General features: G+C 41.6%; 3 protein-coding genes across 5 annotated transcripts in view; all 3 read left to right on the plus strand.

Annotated features, from left to right (window-relative positions):
* AGPAT5 (1-acylglycerol-3-phosphate O-acyltransferase 5) overlaps positions 1-21,735 on the plus strand; it is a 638,261-nt gene that overhangs the window by 370,231 nt on the left and 246,295 nt on the right. Inside the window, exon 5 of the mRNA XM_085610831.1 lies at positions 677-767. Within this exon, the coding sequence (XP_085466957.1) occupies positions 677-767 (91 nt within the window). The remainder of the gene's footprint in view (positions 1-676; positions 768-21,735) is intronic.
* On the plus strand, positions 1,350-7,320 carry LOC146817237 (uncharacterized). 3 transcript variants are annotated; one of them, XM_085610828.1, is made up of 2 exons: positions 1,350-2,117; positions 2,945-7,320. In XM_085610828.1, exon 2 carries the CDS (start codon positions 5,985-5,987, stop codon positions 7,290-7,292), a length of 1,308 nt encoding a protein of 435 aa, XP_085466954.1. In that variant the 5' UTR covers positions 1,350-2,117; positions 2,945-5,984; the 3' UTR covers positions 7,293-7,320. The 3 variants fall into 3 exon arrangements, with proteins under 3 accessions (XP_085466954.1, XP_085466956.1, XP_085466955.1); XM_085610830.1 differs by having other exon boundaries at positions 2,945-3,526; XM_085610829.1 differs by lacking the exon at positions 2,945-7,320 and adding an exon at positions 2,234-2,925.
* On the plus strand, positions 9,470-18,022 carry LOC146817238 (uncharacterized). The gene is made up of 2 exons (XM_085610827.1): positions 9,470-9,607; positions 9,872-18,022. The coding sequence occupies exon 2, from the start codon at positions 11,346-11,348 to the stop codon at positions 15,270-15,272; it is 3,927 nt and encodes a 1,308-aa protein (XP_085466953.1). The 5' UTR covers positions 9,470-9,607; positions 9,872-11,345; the 3' UTR covers positions 15,273-18,022.

A 21,735-nucleotide genomic window follows, 5' to 3' on the forward strand; every position in this document is an offset into this window, starting at 1 on the left:
TTTGTTTTAAGCTGTTAGTTTAATTACCATCTAAATATATTGTCCCACAACTTAGAAAGTTTGTGATGGTGCCATTAGACTTGGTTCAAAATGTCCAATCAGTTGACAGTTAAATGAAAAAATACTGTGTTTTATTTCTCCTTCATTCATTTTACTTCTAGTACTGTTGTGTTTTGCATATTGGCATAATGTTTGCAAGAAGTTTGTTCTAATGGAACCCCACTAAGCTTAATCCTTTTTCAGATGCTTGTAAAGCTCGTGTGTCATGCTTGATACATGTGGCAAATATCCCTAATTTTAAGAAATCATTAAGAACTTATTAGTCAAAAAGAAAATTGAAGGTACAATTAGAAATGTTTGTCATAGAGCTCTCTATTTTTAAGGAAAGCTTTATAAAACGTACCAAACCTTCATGTGAATGGGACTGTATTAAAAAGCATGGTTCTAGATTCAAACTATTGCCAAAATCTGTTGTTAGCATAATAATGTTGTATTTTCAGACATGGCTATTAAACACACACTTTTCATCTTCAAATGTCTTTTGATGTCACGTAGCACAGCTATGATTAAAGACACTTTCTGCCATGTGCAAGAGGGAAAAGTAATCATTTTAAATAATAATTATCCAGATCAATCAAAATAACTTGGAACCGGGGGGTTTTCTTTTATCCTACAGATGTATCTTGTGATTTTTCCAGAAGGAACTCGTTACAATCCTGAGCTACCAAAAGTCATTGCCGATAGTCAAGCGTTTGCCAAGAAGGAAGGTAAGTTGGATCTTTCAAATATGTATTACCGTACATTATCTAGTGGAACATGTGTATGGCATGAACTCCGTCATTATGTGGGGAACAATTGTCTAAATAAGCAAAAAATTTAGAATGCAACTTCTTTTTAAAAAGCTCTGGATCGTGGGCTGCTTCAACAGATGAGTTCAATCAAGTTATAGAAACCAACTGCTTAGAGTTGTTCTCCTTATAAAGTTGTACAGATATAATATAAGTAGTATAGGTTGTATACTACTCGTCACCATGTATTTTTTGACAGGTGGCCACGCCCCTTTGACCACGCCCCTTTGGTCCGTGTGTCTATATTGGACGCGTTCCAAGTCTGATTTTAATCGGGGTTTTAATCGGTCCTTATAACGTATTGATAAGATTATAGCATTTTATTGTTTTATAGGTCGTTATTTTGTGAATCATGGCTTATAAAATGATACGGCGATGAAATAAAAAAAAAAAATAAAAAAAAAAGCGTATAAAACGATAAGTTAGGATTTGTGAATCATGGCTTATAAAATGATACGGCGATGAAATAAAAAAAAAAAATAAAAAAAAAAAAGCGTATAAAACGATAAGTTAGGATTTGTGAATCAAGGCTTATAAAATGATACGGCGATGAAATCATAAAGCGTATAAAACGATAAGTTAGGAATTGTGAATCAAGGCTTATAAAATGATACTGCGATGAAATCAAAAACGTATGAATCGACCACGCATGCAGGAGGGTTGCTAAGAAGTGGGGGTAGTGTGAAATACGAGTCTACAAACATACCGCGGGGCGTGTCTAGTATGTTCACAGAGGATATAAGCCAGCATTCCGAGGACCGTGTGTTAAGAAACCCCCGCTTTTTGCCGACAAAGAAAAGCTCGAGCTTTAAGACAACTTTGAGAATGTCTTGCTCTAGCGTGGAAGCGGGACCCCTTGGAGAAACTATAACAGCGATGCTGAAGGAAGCGGCAAATGCTGCAGACGACGCTGCAGAACTCGACGATAGTGATAAGGAAAATTGCGCGCCAACAACGCCTGCGGGTACTACGTCGGAGATGTCGTCGGCGATGCTGAATAAAAAGCCCGAGACAGACGTCGAGGCATCGGCTATGCCGAATATAAAGCCCGAGACCGGAGCCTGCGAAGAGGCGGTTGGTGGCGTTGCTAAAATGGCGAGCAATACCTCCGATGCTACAGACGGCGGTGGAAGAGCGGAACCAAGTGAAGATGACGAGGGTATTGACCTGCAAGAGCCTGAACCCGAGGACTCCAGCGACTGTACAGAGATGGATTCCGGAGAAGAATCTGTAAACGAAACAGAAAAGTGCGAAGTTGGAAAACGAAAAGTAAGTACGAACCGCAATTTTTCGGCAAATCCTCTGGGGTGTTTAAGAGTGTGATGATGAGGCGTGTAGTTGTGAGGAAGGCTGAGGTCGAAAAACCCCTTTTTTCTTTTTATCAGCAAAAGAGAGGAGGAGGAGCCCCAGGCGACAAAACCGCTAGCACGACTATGGAAGTCACACAGCCATCGCTACGTTTTTCATGTCTCTGCTGCTCAAGACAGAAAAAACTTGCCGTAACGCATAAAAACTGCAGCTGTAAGCGCTTAGACGCAATTGTACAATTTTGTCGTGGTGAAAGTTGGAGCACGGATCGATATCGCGGACTTTTGACAGCGATAGCCGCGATCATAAAATTGTGCTTAAAGGCGGGGTGGTACGACGAATGCGAAGGTTGTAAAATTGACGACCCGAGTCAGTTGCATCACGACTGTCTCACGACGGGTGATGAATATGAAGACAGTTTGATACGGAAACTATGTTACAAGCTGGACCCCTATAAGATTATGGCGACGTTGGGGGCGGTCTATGGCTTGAAAGAAATGTCAGTACCCGAAGATTGTAGTAAGATGATTGCGAATGTTTTAAAGTATATTAAGAGAGTACAGTCCCCATCAGAGCATGTGAAAAGTATGTATGAAGCGGGTGATGAAGACATACGCTTGATAATGAAACAGCATTTGAGAAGGAAGAATTACCGTAGATATTTTAAGATCAAGTATCTTTACAGGAGTTTAAAACCGAGGAACATGACATTTCTTAATGTAGAGTAAATGAAAACATGATGATCTTCGCGATTGCTACTATTATGTATGTGTGTTTTTCCGTTGCAGGAAAGTGTGTTTCGACACATGGTTGAGATCGGCGTGCGACCGAGCGTTAGATGCCTGGAAGACGCTTTTTATTTTCTGATCAGAGCAAAGATGGCGTACCCCAAACCAGTGTTTCGCCCGACCGCGCTATGTCGTAACAAGCGATGTGAAATCATCGAAGAGCTTGAAAAAGAACTGGGTCAGAAACCTAGAGGCTTTTACGACGTTGAAAAGAGCAAAATCTTCTTGGGCGCTGACGACGTGCTCGAAGATTGCATCGACAATTATATCAGGCGGACATTTTGCACCCTAGGAACTACTCTGAATAAGAAACAGTTTTTCAATTTCATGAATACAATATCTGATTTGTTTTGTCGAGCCTTCTTGAAGGGGCGTGGGGAGGATGTAAGAAGACTGGTACCGTTCATAGCTAGCAAAATCCAAATATTGATTCTACGTCACGAGTTTTTGAGAGCATTGTGTTAAATATCTATGTTTTTATCGTTATTATCGTTTATAGCGCTGTACATTCCTATATTACCAGTTTAAATCATACACTGTTTAATTCGTGTGTTATTAAATAATCTACTATTGTAAAATAAACCGGCTTCTAGTTCTGATTATTTGATAAAGAAAAATAATAAAACAAAAGTGAATTAATAGAATAGGGGGGCGGGAGTAGGGGTTGCGGTATTTTAGTTCAAGAAGCGCTACGATGCAGAAGCTTTTCAAAAGAGTTTATTACAACCCCTCGAAAGTTGGTAGTTTTGGCGGTGTAGAAGCCTTGTACAAGGAGAGCAAAATCCACAACGACGGTGTTAAAAGAACACAGGTACGCGACTGGTTATCGGGCGAAGATGCCTACACGCTACATAAGGGGTCGAGAAAGCGCTTTCAAAGACGGCGTGTGATAGTCAGCGGCTTAAATCATCAATGGCAAGCGGACCTTCTAGACGTCCGTGAACATGCCGCGGTTAATGATGGTGTAAAATTTATATTAACGGTGATAGACATACTGTCAAAGTATGCATTCGCCGTTGGCCTGAAGGAAAAATCGGGGAGCTCGGTCACAAAAGCCTTTGATTACATTTTCAGCAGCGGGAGAATTCCTAAAAAGTTACAAACAGATAGAGGAAAAGAGTTTGAAAACAAGACGCTAAAAGCTCTGCTGAACAAGTATGGTGTAAAACATTTTGTTACAAACAACGAAGTGAAGGCGGCGATTGTAGAAAGATTCAACAGAACTCTCAAGGCACGAATTTGGCGGTATTTTACAGCGTACAACACATTTCGTTATATAGATCGTTTACAAGATTTTATTGAAAGTTACAATCATAGCTATCATAGAACCATTAAGACGTCCCCTGTAGAAGTATCCCCGCAAAATGAGTTGAAAATTTGGAGAACTGTGTACGGGTCCGTGTTCACCAACAACCCTGTTTCAAAAAACACGCTCAAAAAAGGTGATCATGTTAGGGTATCTAGATGCAAGGGGGTATTTCAAAAGGGGTATGAGCAGACTTTTACAGATGAGATCTTTGTGATAGACAAGATTTCCAAGCATTCAGGCGTTACAGTTTTTAACTTAAAAGACTATGCTGGGGAGGAGGTCGAAGGGTGTTTTTACAAAGAAGAGCTGCAAAAAATAAAACAGGATCAAGATCGTGTGTACCGTATTGAGAACGTTTTGGCAAAGAAGGGGCACGGGGCACAAAGACAGTGCCTAGTTAAATGGCGGGGATGGCCTGATAAATTTAATAGTTGGGTCTCTGAGAGTGAATTAAAGGATATACAAAGTCTACAACAGCGGATATAGGCATTTAGGTACCGCGGAAGCGCCATGGAGGTCGGACCTTTTTATCTGACGCTCCCGAGTAACGCGTCTTTGGACACTTTCCCTAATAACAAAATTTCAAATTTTACGGTGAAACTAGCAAAACCTATTCATCTACAAGGAGATTGGGAGGTGGCCCTAACAGAAATTCAGTACCCGCACACGTGGGACACTTTTGAAACAGAGGATGTTAGATTTACGGTGGTACGCAAGAAGGAAAGCGCCCACGAACTTTCTTTCCCACCGGGGCACTATGACAACATACGAGACATTGTAGAAGTAATGAATAAATCCATTGGTAACATATCGGAACTTGTTGACCTTAGATTAACGTATGAACCACGACTTCGAAAAGTGCAGTTGAGGAATGCTCAAGACTACGGTATTTTGGTGCGTGAAAAACTGGGGAGAGTGTTGGGGCTGACGCCTAACGTTCACCACTCTTCATCAGCGGGGAAAGCCTACACGGATGTACACGGCGGATTTTATATGATGTTTGTATACTGCGACGTGATAGAGCATCAGAGAGTGGGGGATAGCTACGTGCCTCTCCTCCGGTGCGTGGAAATCACAGGCAAGAATAATAGCATGATAAACATCATTTACACCAAAAGAGATTATGTACCGATCAGCAAAAAACATTTTCACACAATAACTTTGGAACTGAAGGACGATTTGAACACTAATATAAGATTTAAAGTGGGTAAAGTCATAGCGAAGCTTCATTTCAGGCCGCGACGTGGTGAAGTGTACTAGAATAATGATTTTACCTGAAAATTACGGCGACGCGTCGCTCTATAGGGATTACTATAGAGCACAAGCCGGCTCAGGCCTCCCGGGGTTCCACGGGGCACCTATTATGTACGGGGCGGGTGTTGGCGGTATATTCAGAAGCCTTTTCAGAAAAGCAGTACCGCTTTTAAGAAGAGGGTTCCAGTTGGTAAAACCGCACGTGAAAACCGCTGCAGCAAATATTGCCCGAGACGTCGCAGGGCACGTTTCGGGGGCGGTGATGAAAAAGTTTACCAAAACGGGTCAAGAAGGCTCAGGTTTAATCTATCTCGAAAGAGGAAGGAAGAGAAAAAGGGGTGTATCACTAAGGGGGCCGCCCGCGTTCCTTCAAAGCGTTGTGAAGCGCCGGCGACCGGCTCAAAAGAGTTCGCTTAAGACCCGGAGAAGACACGGAAAAAAACGAGTCTCTAAGGGCAACATATTTTAAATCGGACCATGGCCTCCGTCCCTTGCGGTTCCCAGGAATGCACAAAGTCAGAGTTGGACCTATTCCAAGTACCACCAACGCAAACCAGCATTGAAAGTTCTCTATATGTCGAAGTACCGCCACTTTCAGCCCTGTCAGACACAGCCCCCTTAGAGTTCTTCATAGCTCGGTCGGATGACTACCTGGACCTTTCAGCTACCCTGATTTATCTGTCGTGCAAAATTACTAACGCAGACGGATCCGATTTGGACGCCGCAGCCCGAGTGGCGTTTTCTCCATACCCCATAGCCTCACTTTTTAACCAACTGGATGTGAGCCTCGGCGACCGGCTCATCAGCCAGTCAAACAACACGTATCCATACAGGGCTTATCTCGAAACGGTACTTAATTATGGGGACCCCACTTTAAAACGCCAACTTTCTGCAGGTCTCTTCTACAGAGACACCGCTGGAGAGCACGAGGACACGACTTTAAACGGTGCTAACGCGGGATTTAAGAGCAGAGCTAGCTTTACAGCCCGAAGTCGTAAAGTGGAACTGATTGGGCAATTACACTGCGATTTATTTTTCCAAGACAAATTAATGCTTAACGGTCTAGATGTGAAGATTAAACTGATTCGAAATAAAGACACTTTTTGCTTAATGAGCGGCGACGCAGAAAATTACAAAGTGCATATCTTAGCGGCGTCACTATTTGTGAAACGTGTCAAAGTGAGCCCGGTGGTGCGTTTAGCTCACGCCGAGACTCTGTTAACCAGTAATGCCAAGTACCCCATCGAAAGAGTGGAGCTCAAAGTGTTCAGCATCCCAGCCGGTGCGCTACTATCGAATACTGAGAATATTTTTTTCGGATTTTTGCCAAGAACTGTAATAGTAGCGCTGGTCGATAACGCAGCATTTAGCGGTGAATATGGCAGAAACCCCTTTAATTTCAAGCATTATAATATATCTCACAGCAGCCTCTCCGTAGACGGCCAAGCTATACCGGCAAAACCATACACGCCGTCATTTGGAACTGGGGGTGTGGCTAGAGAATATTTGGGTGTGCTGCAAGTTGCTGGGAAGTACGCATCAGACCGACCCTTCTTTGTGGATCGTGTAGAGTATTCGAAAGGCTATTCTATGCTGGCTTTCGATCTATGCCCTGACAACGACGTGGGTGGCGGCCATTTTTCGATACAAAAATCAGGCAATGTACGTCTGGAGCTCCGTTTTAGCGCCGCTCTACCGTCTACTATAAACCTTCTGATTTACGCTGTCTTTCAGAATGTTATACAGATTAACCATAGGCGAGAGGTGCTAATCGACTATATGTGATGAATACGTGGCAACTGGAACGTTTTCTCGCCAAAGACGAGATGGCAAAACATTCATTTTTAGGTGTATTCGCAGCTGACACTCTACCAATGTATCTGGGTAATCGCCAGCGACCGCTTCATTTAATAGTCAATACAGACGGTAAAGATCAAAGGGGTCGACACTGGTTAGCAATATTTCTAACAGAAAAGGACTCTGAGTTTTTTGACTCCTATGGCGTGCCACCAAACAGTTATCTGTACCCCAATACCATATGGCAATTTTTAAAAAGAAACACTTCAGGCCTAATAACATTTCATGAAAACCAGATTCAGGATGATGTATCATTTACCTGCGGGGCACATTGTTTGTTTTATTTATTTCATAGATGCCGTGGTGTAGACTTTGAAAGCATTTTAAAAATGTATTCAGCTGATTTGAAGGCAAATGATGCTCTAGTAACAAGGTTTGTGTTGAGGCAATTACGCAGATTGAAAAGAGGCCGTGTAAATAACAGACCGATGCAAAATTGTATTTCATTCACTGATAATATACATGTTTACAGTGTTTATGATAACTAGCAGACATCCACAAGGTCTATTTTACGCTCTCATTGGACTTTTAAAATCATATTTGTACCGAACATTTTTACTCTGTGATATAAAATGTATCTAAATAAATTGCATGAAAAAAGCCCTTAACTTTACGTGTCGGTCTGACTTTTTTCAGCACCTAGATGCCACGTTAATGCACCGTGGTTTATATTCATCCTGAAATGCTTAGACAGGCTATTGTCCGCATATGGTGCCTGGTGTGCTGTCGAGGTTTGCAAAAAATCTGAATAAAAAAAGGGGGGCCTAACTTTACGTGTCGGTCTGACTTTTTTCAGCACCTAGCTGCCACGTTAATGCACCGCTGTTTATATTCATCCTGAAATGCTTAGACAGGCTATTGTCCGCATATGGTGCCTAGTGTGCTGTCTAGGTTTGCAAAAAATATGGATAAAAAAAGGGGGGCCTAACTTTACGTGGCGGTCTGACTTTTTTCAGCACCTTGCTGCCACGTTAATGCACAGCTGTTTATATTCAACCTGAAATGCTTAGTGGATTATACCGTTTAATTCTCGACACACGAAGACATACGTGGTATTGTGAGTTGTGGCGGGAAACTGTCGGGTTTTGGGTATAAAAACGTGAGGTCTGCAAGAACATTCAGGCTGGAGCTCTCAGGAAAGCTACGACGCTCCAACCAACGGCGCTGGTGACACCTTCATTCTCCCACCACATCGGGCGCTTGAAAAGCTGAAGCCCCTGAAAGATTTCACCACCTGATGACTGAGCACCGTTTCCATTTATGAACATGTCTGAGGACCAAGAATTGTTGGTAAGAAGATTGTTTTATGTTTTTTATATAATCCTCTAGCTCTTTTTGAAGTTGCGCTTCTATTAGCGTCATCTCTCAAAGGTTAAATGCTTTTTTATCAGGGATGTAAGCTTTTTTTCCGGCTCAGACTGTCACACTAAGACGAATTAGACCGAAGTCCCGGGCAATGTTCTAACATGTGGTTCTAATTAAGTCTTTCGCTCCTCTGTCAAAAGGTTTTAAGCAATAGATAAAATTAGGTGAAACTCGGGGTGTTTTGAATTAACTGTAACTGCTAGTCAGGAACCGTGAAAGATGCATAAAAAAAAAAAGTGTGTGTGTGTGTGTGTGTGTGTTTGCGTTTTGTTTTTTTTTTTGTTTTGCCGGACCCCGTCTGAAATGCTCTAGCATGTGGTTCTAATTCAGTTTTTCACGTCGTCGTCAAAAGACTTTTAGTACTGTTACAGCAGCTGGCATTTTAAGCAATAGGAAATATGACATGACTCTCGGTGTGTTTAGATTTTGCACATGCTCTTACCTCAAAGACTATCTGCTCATTGATCCGTGTTTTTAAGTCAAGGACTAGTCCGCCTCCTTGCTTTACAGATCATGATTTAATAACGCTCGAGGTCTTAAATAATGTCACTATATAGCCTGGGGCCAGCGAGCCGGGGTTGAGCTGCGGCTTGAAAAGCAGCTAATTTGACAACTAAGGTCTGGGTCTATTTCTGCGGTCGTGTGTGTGTGTGTGTGTGTGTGTGTGTGTACTTTTGTTTGCATGAGCTTGTAAATACGTATAGCGGTGCTTTCAAGTAATTTAATTTAAACCGATATAGGAAATGTGTTACAGCTGTTTGCATTTTTGTCTTCGCAGGAAGTGGCCGAGGCGGCAGACGCACTTTTATTCGACACTGCGCTTGAAGGCCCTAATCCTATCGCAGCCAGTCAAATTTGCGGCTTCAGCGCGCATGCTGGTAAGAATTAATTCTCTTTTCTACTGGTAGTATGTTCTACCATAGACCATGCTGATGTGCGCGTGCTTGTGCGTGTGTGTGTGTGTGTGTGTGTGTGTGTGTGTGTGTGTGTGTGCTTGTGTGTGTGTGTGTGTGTGTGTGTGTGTGTGTGTGTGTGCGTGCTTGCGCTGCCACTCTCAGTCTAGTTGTAGCACTGATGACTATTGAGGACTCTTCCGACTGTTCATTGCTTGAATTAAAATTGTGTTTTTTGCTCTTACTTAGATAAAACTGATGATGCAATCTCCATCCAACACGTGCAGCAATCAAATACACAACAACCGGTTGTACAAAGGAGTTCAAGGTTGCCGCCTGACGATCTGAAAAGCAAAGGTCAGAAGCGTAAAGAAGCGAGGCGGCGAGGGCCACCACAAACATTGCAGGGTGGTTTTGGGGGGAGTACTGTTGGGGGGCCTGCATTGCATGAGTTTCCACCGGTGTCTGTAAATGGTGGCGGTTTGAGAAAGAGACACTCTGGCTGTAAAGAAAAGGGTGATCAAAAGCGCAATAGGAAAGCGAATGCTAATGATAACAATTCTGCTACTCTACAGACCTTCCAGGTTTCGAATTCAAACACGCCTACCCCTGGTTGCGTTCTCCCCAGCCGAAATTCAGAACAGATTCTAGGTGTCACAACGCACCCTTGCAGCGATACTCCGGTATTAGTGCACCCCCCACCTACTCCTACCCCCAAGTCTCACTCTCAACCATCAAAGAACTTGCATGCGCAACCAGCAAACGCCATTATTCCCCCCGATGAACAAGAAATAATTTCGCTGCTTGACGATGATGACTGTTGGGGGGAAAACGCGAATGTACCCGTTCAACAAAACAGATCAAAAGCAGGGCCAGCTGTACACAGCGAATGCTCCAAGAACCCACGCTCACAAGGGGGGTGTCACACAGATGTTACAATAGGAGGAGGACCCGCCATCACCAGTCCCCCAGTAAGGTTCGCACCAGGTGCTATTCACCATAATTTAAAGACTGAAATTGCCCACAGTGCTGCAGCAAACGGGGCGTCCGCAGCGGCGCTACAAGCTCCTAGACATAACCCCACACCACCCCTAAACATTACCGCAGTAACATCAGCATGCCACGATATTTTACCTTTAATAACAAACCTTAGGGGAAGCACTCTTAACACAGCATCTATCTGCGAAGCTATTATTTTTGCTTTAAGTAATCGTGATACAGTAGCTCAGATACAAGCCATTGAACGCATCAAAGCTGGCATCGTACGTATACAGCAAAATTTAGAGAAATCACTTTCAGCTGCTTTAGTAACTGCTCAAAATCAGCTCGAGTCCTCTGTCTCCTCGCGCGCCATAGATGATGTCCTAAGTGTCAAAAAATCACTTAACGTTGAGATAAAGACACCACTTGACCCCCGCAGTGGGGCTGCTGCTGCTGCTGTTAAAGCTTCACTTCCCAGCGACGCGGCTGTACTTCAGGCAATTTACGCCATTTTTCCCCTAATAAATACCCTAGAAGGATTAGGCTTGAACTCTGCACCCGTCAGTTCATCCGTTTTTAATGTTCTACGTGTACAGGAAGCTTCCGGACATATCGGCGGCATAACAGATGTCAAACTAGCAGTAGAGGACGTGATCCAAAATACTCAGACTTCGCTCGCATCTATTTTAGCAGATGCCCAAGCCAACCTTGATTCCTTGAGTCTCGACTCGGGAAACTGATAATGACCCCCAAAGAGCATAGGTCGCCGAGAAGGTCTGAAACTACAGTCGCCAAACGTAAAGAGAAATGGTTAGCCGCTAAAGTAGTCAGAAATCGGTTAGCCAAAAACCTAAAAAGAGCCAAAAACCATTTGAGAAATATACGCCGTAATATTCAAAGCAACAATGGGTATTTACCACCGAGCCCCACGCAGTTAGAGCAAACACCTCAGAGAACAGCTGTCGCTTGCGATAATTCTAGCATCAGTAACAACCCTGCGCCGGTGTTTTTAGAAAGCGTGCGACAATATCAAAGAGTTATCAAAAAATTTAGAGCTATAGAATTTTATGAAGAATTTCGTTTTGTCAATCTTCATCTCATAGATTCTATTAGACTGGCCCTAGAAGCGGTTATTAACTCTATCCAACTGCTGCTGGACCAAATGGCCCCAGACATAGGCCCCAACGATTATGTACAAATTCGCCTGAGCGGCGGTGGTCTGGCTAACTCTTTTTACACTCGCAGGCTACCGCATCACGACCTAGATGCCTCAGATTTCTTAAACAAAATTGTTGACATGATGAATAGCAATGCAGAGATTCTGGGGTCACAAAGTTTAACACTTGTTGTGACTGTGATAAAAAGTAGGGGCGGCGGTGCCAGACGGGCTCTAAATTCTGTATTGTTTACTAAGATCATTCAAAAGAAACGTCGATGGTTGATTGATTTGAAACACACAGCTGGAAATTTGTGCCTGGCGGGGTGTTTGGCAGGGTTATTGGCTCACGGTCAATCTACGGATAGAACGTTGACAGAGCAGGCACAGTTAATGCACGATGCCCTAAACATCCCCCCAGATACGGATGTCTCTTTGCAAGACATAGAAGCATTTGAAAATTACTTGGGTGTGACGATTAAAGTATTATATCACGAAGGCGGCTGGCGTTATTTCACCAGCGGTACCGCCAACAAATCTAAAATTCTGTTTGTTCTTTTACATGAAAGCCATTTTTACGGTGTGAAAGATATAAAAAAATTCCTCGGCGCTAGGTATTACTGCGAATATTGCCATTCGGCCTATACCCACAAATACAATCACTCGTGCGCAGACTTCTGCAAAGCGTGCGTTACGAACGATTGCCATGACATTGCCAACGATCTCCAAAGGTGTCCGCGGTGTCGACTGTTTTGTCGTTCTTCGGAGTGTTTAGAGCGTCATCGTGCTTTAGCCGTGGCGGGGGAGGTGAGCTGTCTCAGCAAAAAGTTGTGTGATTCGTGCGGTCTCTACGGCCCCGAAAGTCATGAATGCGAAGGCCTTGAATGCGGTGTCTGTAAAGCCCGGGTGTTTTCATTTGATTCACATCTCTGCTTTATGAGCAGACTCAAACCGCCGACCAAAACAAATGATTATATATTCTACGATATGGAGTGCCGTCAGGAAAATATCATTCACGAGCCAAATTATATTTTTGCCAGACATATTAATGGTGAGCCTACTTGGGAGTTTTCAGGTCCTACATGCGTCAATGATTTTATCAACACATTCATTACACCCCGATTTCAAAACTATAGTTTTCTCGCACATTTCTCTAAAGGATATGACTGTTATTTTGTAGTGAAAGCTCTAGTGCTTGAAAAGGTGGCAATGTCACTGATCACTCAGGGAGGAAAGCTCATGTGCGTTACAACCAAAGTACTCAATATCAGGTTTATAGACTCTATAAACTTTTTGCCCATGAAACTCAGTAAACTTCCACAGGCAATGGGTTTCCAAGAGTCTAAAGGGTATTTCCCGCATTACTTTAACACTTTGCAGAACCAAAAATACGTTGGTGCTATGCCCTCAGCAGAATTTTACGGTGTAAACTATATGTCACCCTCTGAGAAAACAGAATTTGTGTCCTGGTATGAATCGAACAAAGATCGGGAGTTTGATTTCCAGAAGGAGCTGTCTCATTACTGCCAACAAGATGTGAACATTTTAAGAGAGGCGTGTATCCGCTTTAGAGAAGGCGTCATTGCCATGTCTAGCAAGCAAATCTTGGTGAACCCGGGTCAGGCCAATGAGTATGCCTATGTTGACTTCATCGACCCCTTTCAGTACATCACTTTAGCTTCAGTCTGCTTGGCGATGTTCAGATTTTGTTTTTTAAAACCTTACACATTAGCGTTGCTACCTCGTGATAATTATCACAGACAGCAAAAGAGATTCTCAACACCCGCTATTCAATGGTTGATGTATTTGGAATACAGTGAAAAAATCACCATCCGTCACGCTTTGAGGGGCGGGGAGCTTAAAATTGGGTCCTATTTTTTAGATGGTTATGCCAATATTGACGGGGTCCCTACTGCCTTTGAATTTAATGGTTGCTTTTTTCACGGCTGTCCAATTTGTTACGCCGGAAACGATTTTAACAAGATGACCGGTTGTACATATGGTCAGTTGCTTAACCGCACAACTATTAAACAGGAGTTTTTAAAAAGACGCGGCTTCAACGTCAGAAGTATTTGGGAACACGCGTGGCGTGAGCAGTTAACATGTAATCTAGATCTGCAGACTTTTATCAAGGATCGTGACTTACCCGAGCCCTTGAAACCGCGTGATTCTCTCTACGGAGGACGAACCAACGCCGTTACTCTTTATCGAAAGGCCTCTGGTGATGAAAAGATTTTTTACTATGATTTTACCAGCTTATACCCCTTTGTTAACAAGACAAAAGTCTACCCTGTGGGACATCCTAAGATCCTTTATAAAGATTTTGGAGCCCCTCAAATGTATTTCGGTCTAATCAGATGTAGAATTCGTCCGCCTAGAGGACTTTTTTTCCCGGTGCTTCCTTACAGATTCGAGGGAAAACTATTATTTACCCTGTGCCGCTCCTGCACAGAAGCCAGACAGACCTTCCGGTGTGATCACTCTGATGACGAACGTGCTCTGACCGGCACCTGGTGCACTGTAGAAGTGAATGTAGCTCTGAAAAAAGGCTATGTGATAGATCGCATTTATGAGATATGGCATTTTGAAAATGTTTCTAGTGATCTGTTTACCGACTACATCAACTTGCACCTTAGAGACAAGCAAGAAGCTTCGGGTTACCCCCAGTGGTGTAGTGATAATGCCGAGAAACAGAAGTACCGGAGGGAATATTTTCAGAAAGAGGGTATTCGATTGCGCTCTAATAAAATCCATGTGAACCCCACTAAAAGACAGATTGCTAAACTGTTTCTCAACTCTCTATGGGGAAAACTGGGGCAGAGAGAAGACCGCTCAGAAACTACTCTAGTGACAGAGCCGGATGAATTTGATCAGTACTTTTTTACTTCCTACTGCGAGGTGTCATCTTGCGAGTTCATAGATGATGATACCGCTTGTGTGTGTTGGCGGTATACCAAAGAACATTACCCGCCTTCATGCAACGCTAACATATTTATTGCCAGTTTCACCACCGCTTATGCTAGATTGGAGTTGTACAAGCTCCTGGAGTTGCTTCAAGACCGCTGTCTTTACCACGACACAGACTCTGTGATTTTTGTGAGCAAAAAGGGCGATGTTAACCCTCCGGTGGGTGACTATCTGGGGGAACTCACTAGCGAAACACCTCCCGATGAACACATCACAGAGTTTGTTTCAGCCGGCCCCAAAACCTACGGTTACCGCTTATCAGGCGGTAAAATCTGCTTGAAGGTGAAGGGGATCACCCTCAATGTTCAGAACCGCGAAAAAGTAAATTTTCAAAACTTAAAAGAGCTGGTCACTCAATATGCCAAGCACGCCGAAAGAGGTGAATGTGTTCCAGAAGATGAAAGCTTAGTAGTGCAGCACCCCTGCATTGTGAGAATTAAAAAACGTTGGGATATTGAGACACGCCCGCTTCGCAAAACGTTGAGGGTTGTATATGATAAGCGCGTTCTTAAAGAGGACTATAAAACCCTGCCCTACGGCTTTTAAGAGTTATGCAGCCTCTGTGTAAACACGGGGCTAGCGAGAAAAAGGACTTTCCGCTTTTGGTGTGTATAGTTTATTAGAGGTTGTTTAAAGTATGGATATTAGATTGCAACATCCGTTCTCATGCATCCTCGCAGGTCCTTCCAATTCTGGTAAAAGTTACTTTGTAAAAAAACTTTTGGAAAATGCGCATCAAATGCTGACCCAGCCACCCACCAACGTAGTGTGGGCCTATTCCTGTTGGCAGCGGCTCTATCAAGAACTCGCGCTAAAGCTTCCACACCTCAAATTTGTCGAGGGGCTCCCCGCCGCCTTAAATGATGACATTTTATTTCCACCCTCTAGTGTTAATATGTTAATTGTAGATGATCTAATGGCCTCTGCTTGTGACAGCGGTGAAATTGAAAAAGCTTTTACTCAGTATGTTCACCATCGTAATCTTAGCATTTTATACATTGTGCAAAACGTCTTCTGCCAAGGTAAGAGCTCACGAACCATCGCTCTGAACACCAAGTACATGGTGCTTTTCAAAAACCCCCGAGACAAGCTTCAAATAACGACTCTAGCCAGACAGATGTACCCGGGTCGCTCTAGTTTCTTTCTAGAAGCCTTTGAGGACGCCACTCAGAGCCCCTATGGGTATCTTTTTGTAGATTTAAACGCCGGCACGCCGGAGGATTACAGATTAAGGACCGGGCTTTTCCCACCGGATCTTCCTGTTGCTTATACTCTAAAAAAGTCCTACCCGGCTATAAAAAGAAGATAAATAAAAAGCAGCGCTCCAGTTTAGAGCTCCAACACACTCATGACCATGTCCAGCCGGATAGCGCGCAATCTAGCTCTTTTAAGACTGTTGGTTTCATCATCCCCACAACAAAGGAAAGCTCTTCTATGCTCCGCGTCTGACGATTTAGTAGCAGCGATATCGGAGATAGCCCTAAATACCTTGAAGGGCAATGTCCCTTTGAGTCCTCAACAGATCCGAGTGCTTAAAAAGAAAAGTAATCTTGTTAAAAAACTGAGCAATAAGAGGATCTCTATTAAAACAAAAAAAAGTCTTGTCAAGCAGTCTGGGGGCTTCATAGGATCGCTGCTAGGCATTGCTATCCCGCTTCTCTCGGGCCTGCTGCGCCGCCGGTGATGGCTCACATTGAAAAAATGTATCTCGTTCCTAAACATCAGCTAGACAGAATGCGGAGTCCCCCAAGCGCCGATACCGACATTAGAAAATCAGCCACGGATCTGTTGGACGCTGAGATGCGCGAAATTCTTCATCGTAGTGATTTACCGGTGCACGAGAAAGCTAAGCTTTATACCGCTATCCTTCAAAAGTATCTGAACTTTGTCCATCATGGTAAAATGGAAAAAGAGGGCCTGACTTTATTCATGCCTGAAAGTCAAGAGCCACCCGTTTCACCGGTCAGAGAGCCAGAATCACACGCCTTTAATCTAGTTAATGAAATCCTTGACAACGTTAACCCCCGGCACAAAAAGAAAGCAGAATTACTTCTTAATAAAATTCATCAAAATAAAGACATCGCTTTCTGGAATGATAAGGGGGAACTTCTTTATAAAGGTAATGTTATACGTGGTTCAAACCTGCATGATTTGATCAGAGGCGCCACCCAAACACACTCTTTTGCAAATAATAAAGCGCCTGTCGGTTGGGATGCCTTCATGCAGAGCCTAGCAGAACTGAACATTCCGACATCGGTGCTAGGAAATGGTGGTCATCGTATCCACTTAGAAGATTTAAAGAACAACGCCGTTGCACCATTTGTTATCCCTTCTCCCCCCGCATCACCATTTTCACTGACCCCTCGAAGAGCACCGACGCTTGCCCTCCGTGATACCGCTGACAATGCTCACGAACCCGTAACAACACACGGCCAAGCACTCCCGCCAAAAAAAAGAAAACACTTCGCGAGATTGCCATGGTTGTCTGTTTAGCACCCGTGACTTATAATAGAGACCTATGCTTTTTACTGGGTAACTAAATATTTTTTTATGTAAATACCTCATCTGTATCACAACATATAGTTTTTGTATAATTTTATGCCCGGTGGCCATACTGCGTATTACTGGTTGATGTTAATACGCTATGGTTTCTTGATTTTTATGTACATCATTTTGTTTTCAGTGTTGATACTGTGATTTATATGCCAAGGTGCATAATGTATTTGCTAACTACGGCTACCTCATTATTCAACTATAAGCTTAAATATGTGAATTCTATATTTATATATGTATTATCGCTATCCGTGATTATTATAAGTTAACAACGATAAGCTGTGATTCCTCTTTTAAAAAATTTATGTAACTTCCGCATATTTGATGTCTGCTGTTGATACTGTGATTCATATGTCTTGGTTTATAATGTATTTGAGAACTACCGCTACCTCACTATTCAACTATAAGCTTGACTATGTGTTTTCTATACTTTACAAATGTTTTATAGCTATCTGTGATTATTACCGGGTACCAAAAATATGCTGTGATTCCTTTTTTAATGTAACTTCCGCAGATTTTATGTGTGCTGTTGATACTGTGATTTATATGCAATGGTGCATATTATATTTGATAACTACCTCTACCTCATTATTCAACTATAAGCTTGATTTTCTTTTTTTTTTCTATTGTCACTAAATGCTGTCAGTATATGTAATTCCATATAATGAAACTGTAATTACATAAAATGTGATTTTCTGTTATGTAAAAAATGGTTTCAATTAAATTGTAAATATTGACCCAAAATAAAACTTCTCCGAGCTTTCATTTTACATTTAATAAAAGCAATTTGTTCTAAAACGCGTTATTATTCTTTTCAATAATGTGATGATGGGAAATGTATAAAATATCATTTTAATTCGTAGCTGCACCCCATATATCCGATTACTGAGCCCCCATAAACACGCCTAAAGCAAGACATGCCCGGGCATGCCTGGTCGATTTATACGTACTGAGTCCCCCATAAACATGCCTAAAGCAAGACATGCCCGGGCATGCCTGGTTGTTTTACACGCTTTATGATTTCATCGCCGTATCATTTTATAAGCCTTGATTCACAAATCCTAACTTATCGTTTTATACGCTTTTTGATTTCATCGCCGTATCATTTTATAAGCCATGATTCACAAAATAACGACCTATAAAACAATAAAATGCTATAATCTTATCAATACGTTATAAGGACCGATTAAAACCCCGATTAAAATCAGACTTGGAACGCGTCCAATATAGACACACGGACCAAAGGGGCGTGGTCAAAGGGGCGTGGCCACCTGTCAAAAAATACATGGTGACGAGTAGTATACAACCTATACTACTAATATAGTTAATTACAGGGCCGTTTTTCACCAAGGAGTTCCGACAGTCATCAATTAGACAACAAGAGTGAAGCTCGAGTTTTCTATAATGTCACTCAGAACTCAGAGGTGAAAAATATCCCAGTAATTTACGTTTTAACCATCTGTAATTGTATTTTTTGTATGGCCCTCAAAATCACCTGACCCAGTTTTCAACTGCTACAAATGGGCAGAGGAGGAATGGGGGAGTCATATGAAACATGGCCCCGGTGCCATGTCCAAGAAGGAAGAAAAAAACATCGGGCCTCCTGTCACCCACCCTCATCACTCTCTTTGCCCTTTCCTCCAGAAGTTGTGCTTTCTGGTTTCCAGAGCTGTACTTGCAGGTTCTTCGAGAGCCCAACTAGAGCTGACTGAAATTCCTTTATGATGTAGCAACAGTTCGTGACTGCCTTTGTTAACAACTGTTGCTACTTCATAGTAATGAGTGACTGGATCTGAATCCAGTTATTCACCAGAGCCTTCATAGCATTGCTATTTCAGGTTTCAATTTAAAGTAAAGGGCCACTTTGCACGAATTTGTGTGGTAGGGAGCTGTTACTTCTCCCACATGGACATTATTACAATATTGCAACAGCAGTGTTAAGTGGTAAATGTATCTTCATTTTCAGAAGAATTTTGTACAGTACATTAGCTAATTTTAGCAAGTTTATGTAAGTAATAATTGATTGTTTAGATTTCTGAAAATTTACAATAATGCATACCAATTAAAACCATACATAACCATTTCTAAAGATGATCATAATAAAACCAAGAACATTAAAATGTCACTTATCGTTGTCACTTATAGACGTGAAAAAAAAATCTAATCTTAAAAAAATCCAAGCATACAATGTACTAAATATACTGAAAAAAGCAGCTTTTCTGAACTGTGGTCACTCTTGTGTCCCATTTGTCTATTTCAGGTTCTGCAGTCATGAGTTTGTGTTTGAGTCATCTAGTGAAGATATAGAGTGCAAAAACAGTCCATTTTATATTGATTAGGTGGTCATGAAGGATTATTATTAGTTGTTTCAAATGCACTTCTGTTAAAGACATATACTTAATCACACCCCTAGTTGTTTTTCACTCAAAACAAAATTTGGTTGCATTCCATAACATCTGAACAACTGTTTTAAGTATGTTTTCTGAACGTCAAGAAATTTAAGACATGCATAGAACATGTTGAATAGTTTCTTTGCTGACAGCTAAAAGACGAAAAAGCGACACATGTTCTGTTTTATTTCATGAAACCTCGAATAATGCAAGTGGGATGTAGAGAAGAAGGAATCTTAATCTTTTTTTCAGTACTGGATTTAGCAGTAAATCCAAATCGATTTTCATATGAGTGCATGAGTTTTTTAAATAACTGTTTTTAAATTCTGAACATTTCTCCTGATCTGCTTTAAACTAACCTAAATGTTTTGCTTGTTTGATCAAATATTTACGGTTCAAACGATACATGTTTGCGAGGCTGTTTAGTGGTAGGTTAAACCTGATGTCTTGACACTATCTTTTTTTACTTCTGGAGGTAAGTATTTCTGTCTTTATCATATCATTTACTGAATTTTCATGAGATGATACACAATTGCTTATGTAATTCAGAAGATTTTTATTACACTGTGAATAATTTGACAGTAAACCCAATTCTAGTTGCAGTCTCGCATGTGGAGTAGATTGCCGAGCACTGAGTAACTTTCTTACACCGTTGTACTAAACGATGTCTAATTTTGTTAAAAATTGGGTGTTCGTTATAATGGAACTATATGACACTATTTAGGATTTGATGGTGGAGCCAATGACATCTCCTGCATGCTTAATAGCATATTGTTTAATTGCACTTATTAAGTTTTGGAATTAATTATCTAATTTGTTAATGTGCTGTGACAAATGTATTGTTTTGTGTCATTCTACTCTGTGATAGTTATACATTTTCACAAGATCAATTTTTCGTCTATCGATCATCCAATAAAAAATGGCTTCGATTTCCCAGAGCATATGATATGGGTTTGATCATAATTAATTTTTTAGATAATGTGGGTGATTATACTCTGGGAAACAAGATAATTGCAGTTGAAGATGTGTGTTTTTTGAGAATAGGGCCAAATCATCTGCATAGACGAGGGATGGTACTTTAATAGTGACAGAGTTTCAGAAATCTCCCTTCTTTTTGTTTAAGGTCACATGATATAATTAAAATAATGAAATATTGCTACAAGCACCCTTGTTTAAGTCCGTTAGATGGTTTGATTTGGGGCGTCAGACCTCTTCCATCACTCAATTTATCCTGAACACATATTTCTGAGTGTAACTCAATTATTAGATTTAAGTGTTTGGTCTATCTATTTGGAAGCAAGTTTCGACAAAAGTTTGTTGCGATCTACTCTGTCGAAAGCCTTGGAATAATAAATAAAACATGCATGTAATTGTATCTTTATTGTATAATATATTGTTGACAAGGCAGCTGATAGCAATGATATTATTCATGGTTGAGTAATTGATTTTAAACCCTGTTTGAGGTTTAATTAACTAGTGACTGACCACCCACTCTGACAGTTTTTTAAGTAAAGGTTTAGCACACATTTTTCCAACCGTTTCTAATAATGCTGTCATACGAAAATTGTTTGATTCTGATTTAGAACCACATTTATACAGCGGTTGTAAACTAGATCCTTTTCAGGATGATGGTATATTCCTAGTTGAGAGAATAGCTTTGAACACAGAGGTTAAACTACAGCCCAATTTGCTGCTCTTTTCTTTATTATAGCATTCGAAACCCCGTTGGGACTAGGGGCATGTGAAGTTTTTGTTTCTGCTATCAAAATACTGATTTCATCTGTTGTAGTTTTAATAGGTAAAGCTTGATAGTGGAAAATATGGGAACTTGCTTGATTGGTGGTTGGGCAGTAGAACCATAAAGTTGTCTGGGATAATTTCCCACTTATATGGTTTATATGATAATTCACTAACTTATGTTTCCCATGTTTCGTACAACTTATACTTTCTCAGGTAAACTGTGTGATTTTTGTTGTTGACAATATGAAGGTCAAACCTGTGCAAGACTGATTCTACACAGACCATCAGGATATGTTGGCCTTAGTCTTGCTAGCTCACTGTGCACC

The sequence above is a fragment of the Triturus cristatus genome, chromosome 6 (assembly GCF_964204655.1).
Source record: "Triturus cristatus chromosome 6, aTriCri1.1, whole genome shotgun sequence".
NCBI lineage: Eukaryota > Metazoa > Chordata > Amphibia > Caudata > Salamandridae > Triturus > Triturus cristatus.

Excerpts from the sequence above, each read along its gene's own strand:
- LOC146817237 (XM_085610828.1), top strand. The coding sequence starts at position 5,985 with ATGGCCTCCGTCCCTTGCGGTTCCCAGGAATGCACAAAGTCAGAGTTG.
- LOC146817238 (XM_085610827.1), top strand. The coding sequence starts at position 11,346 with ATGACCCCCAAAGAGCATAGGTCGCCGAGAAGGTCTGAAACTACAGTC.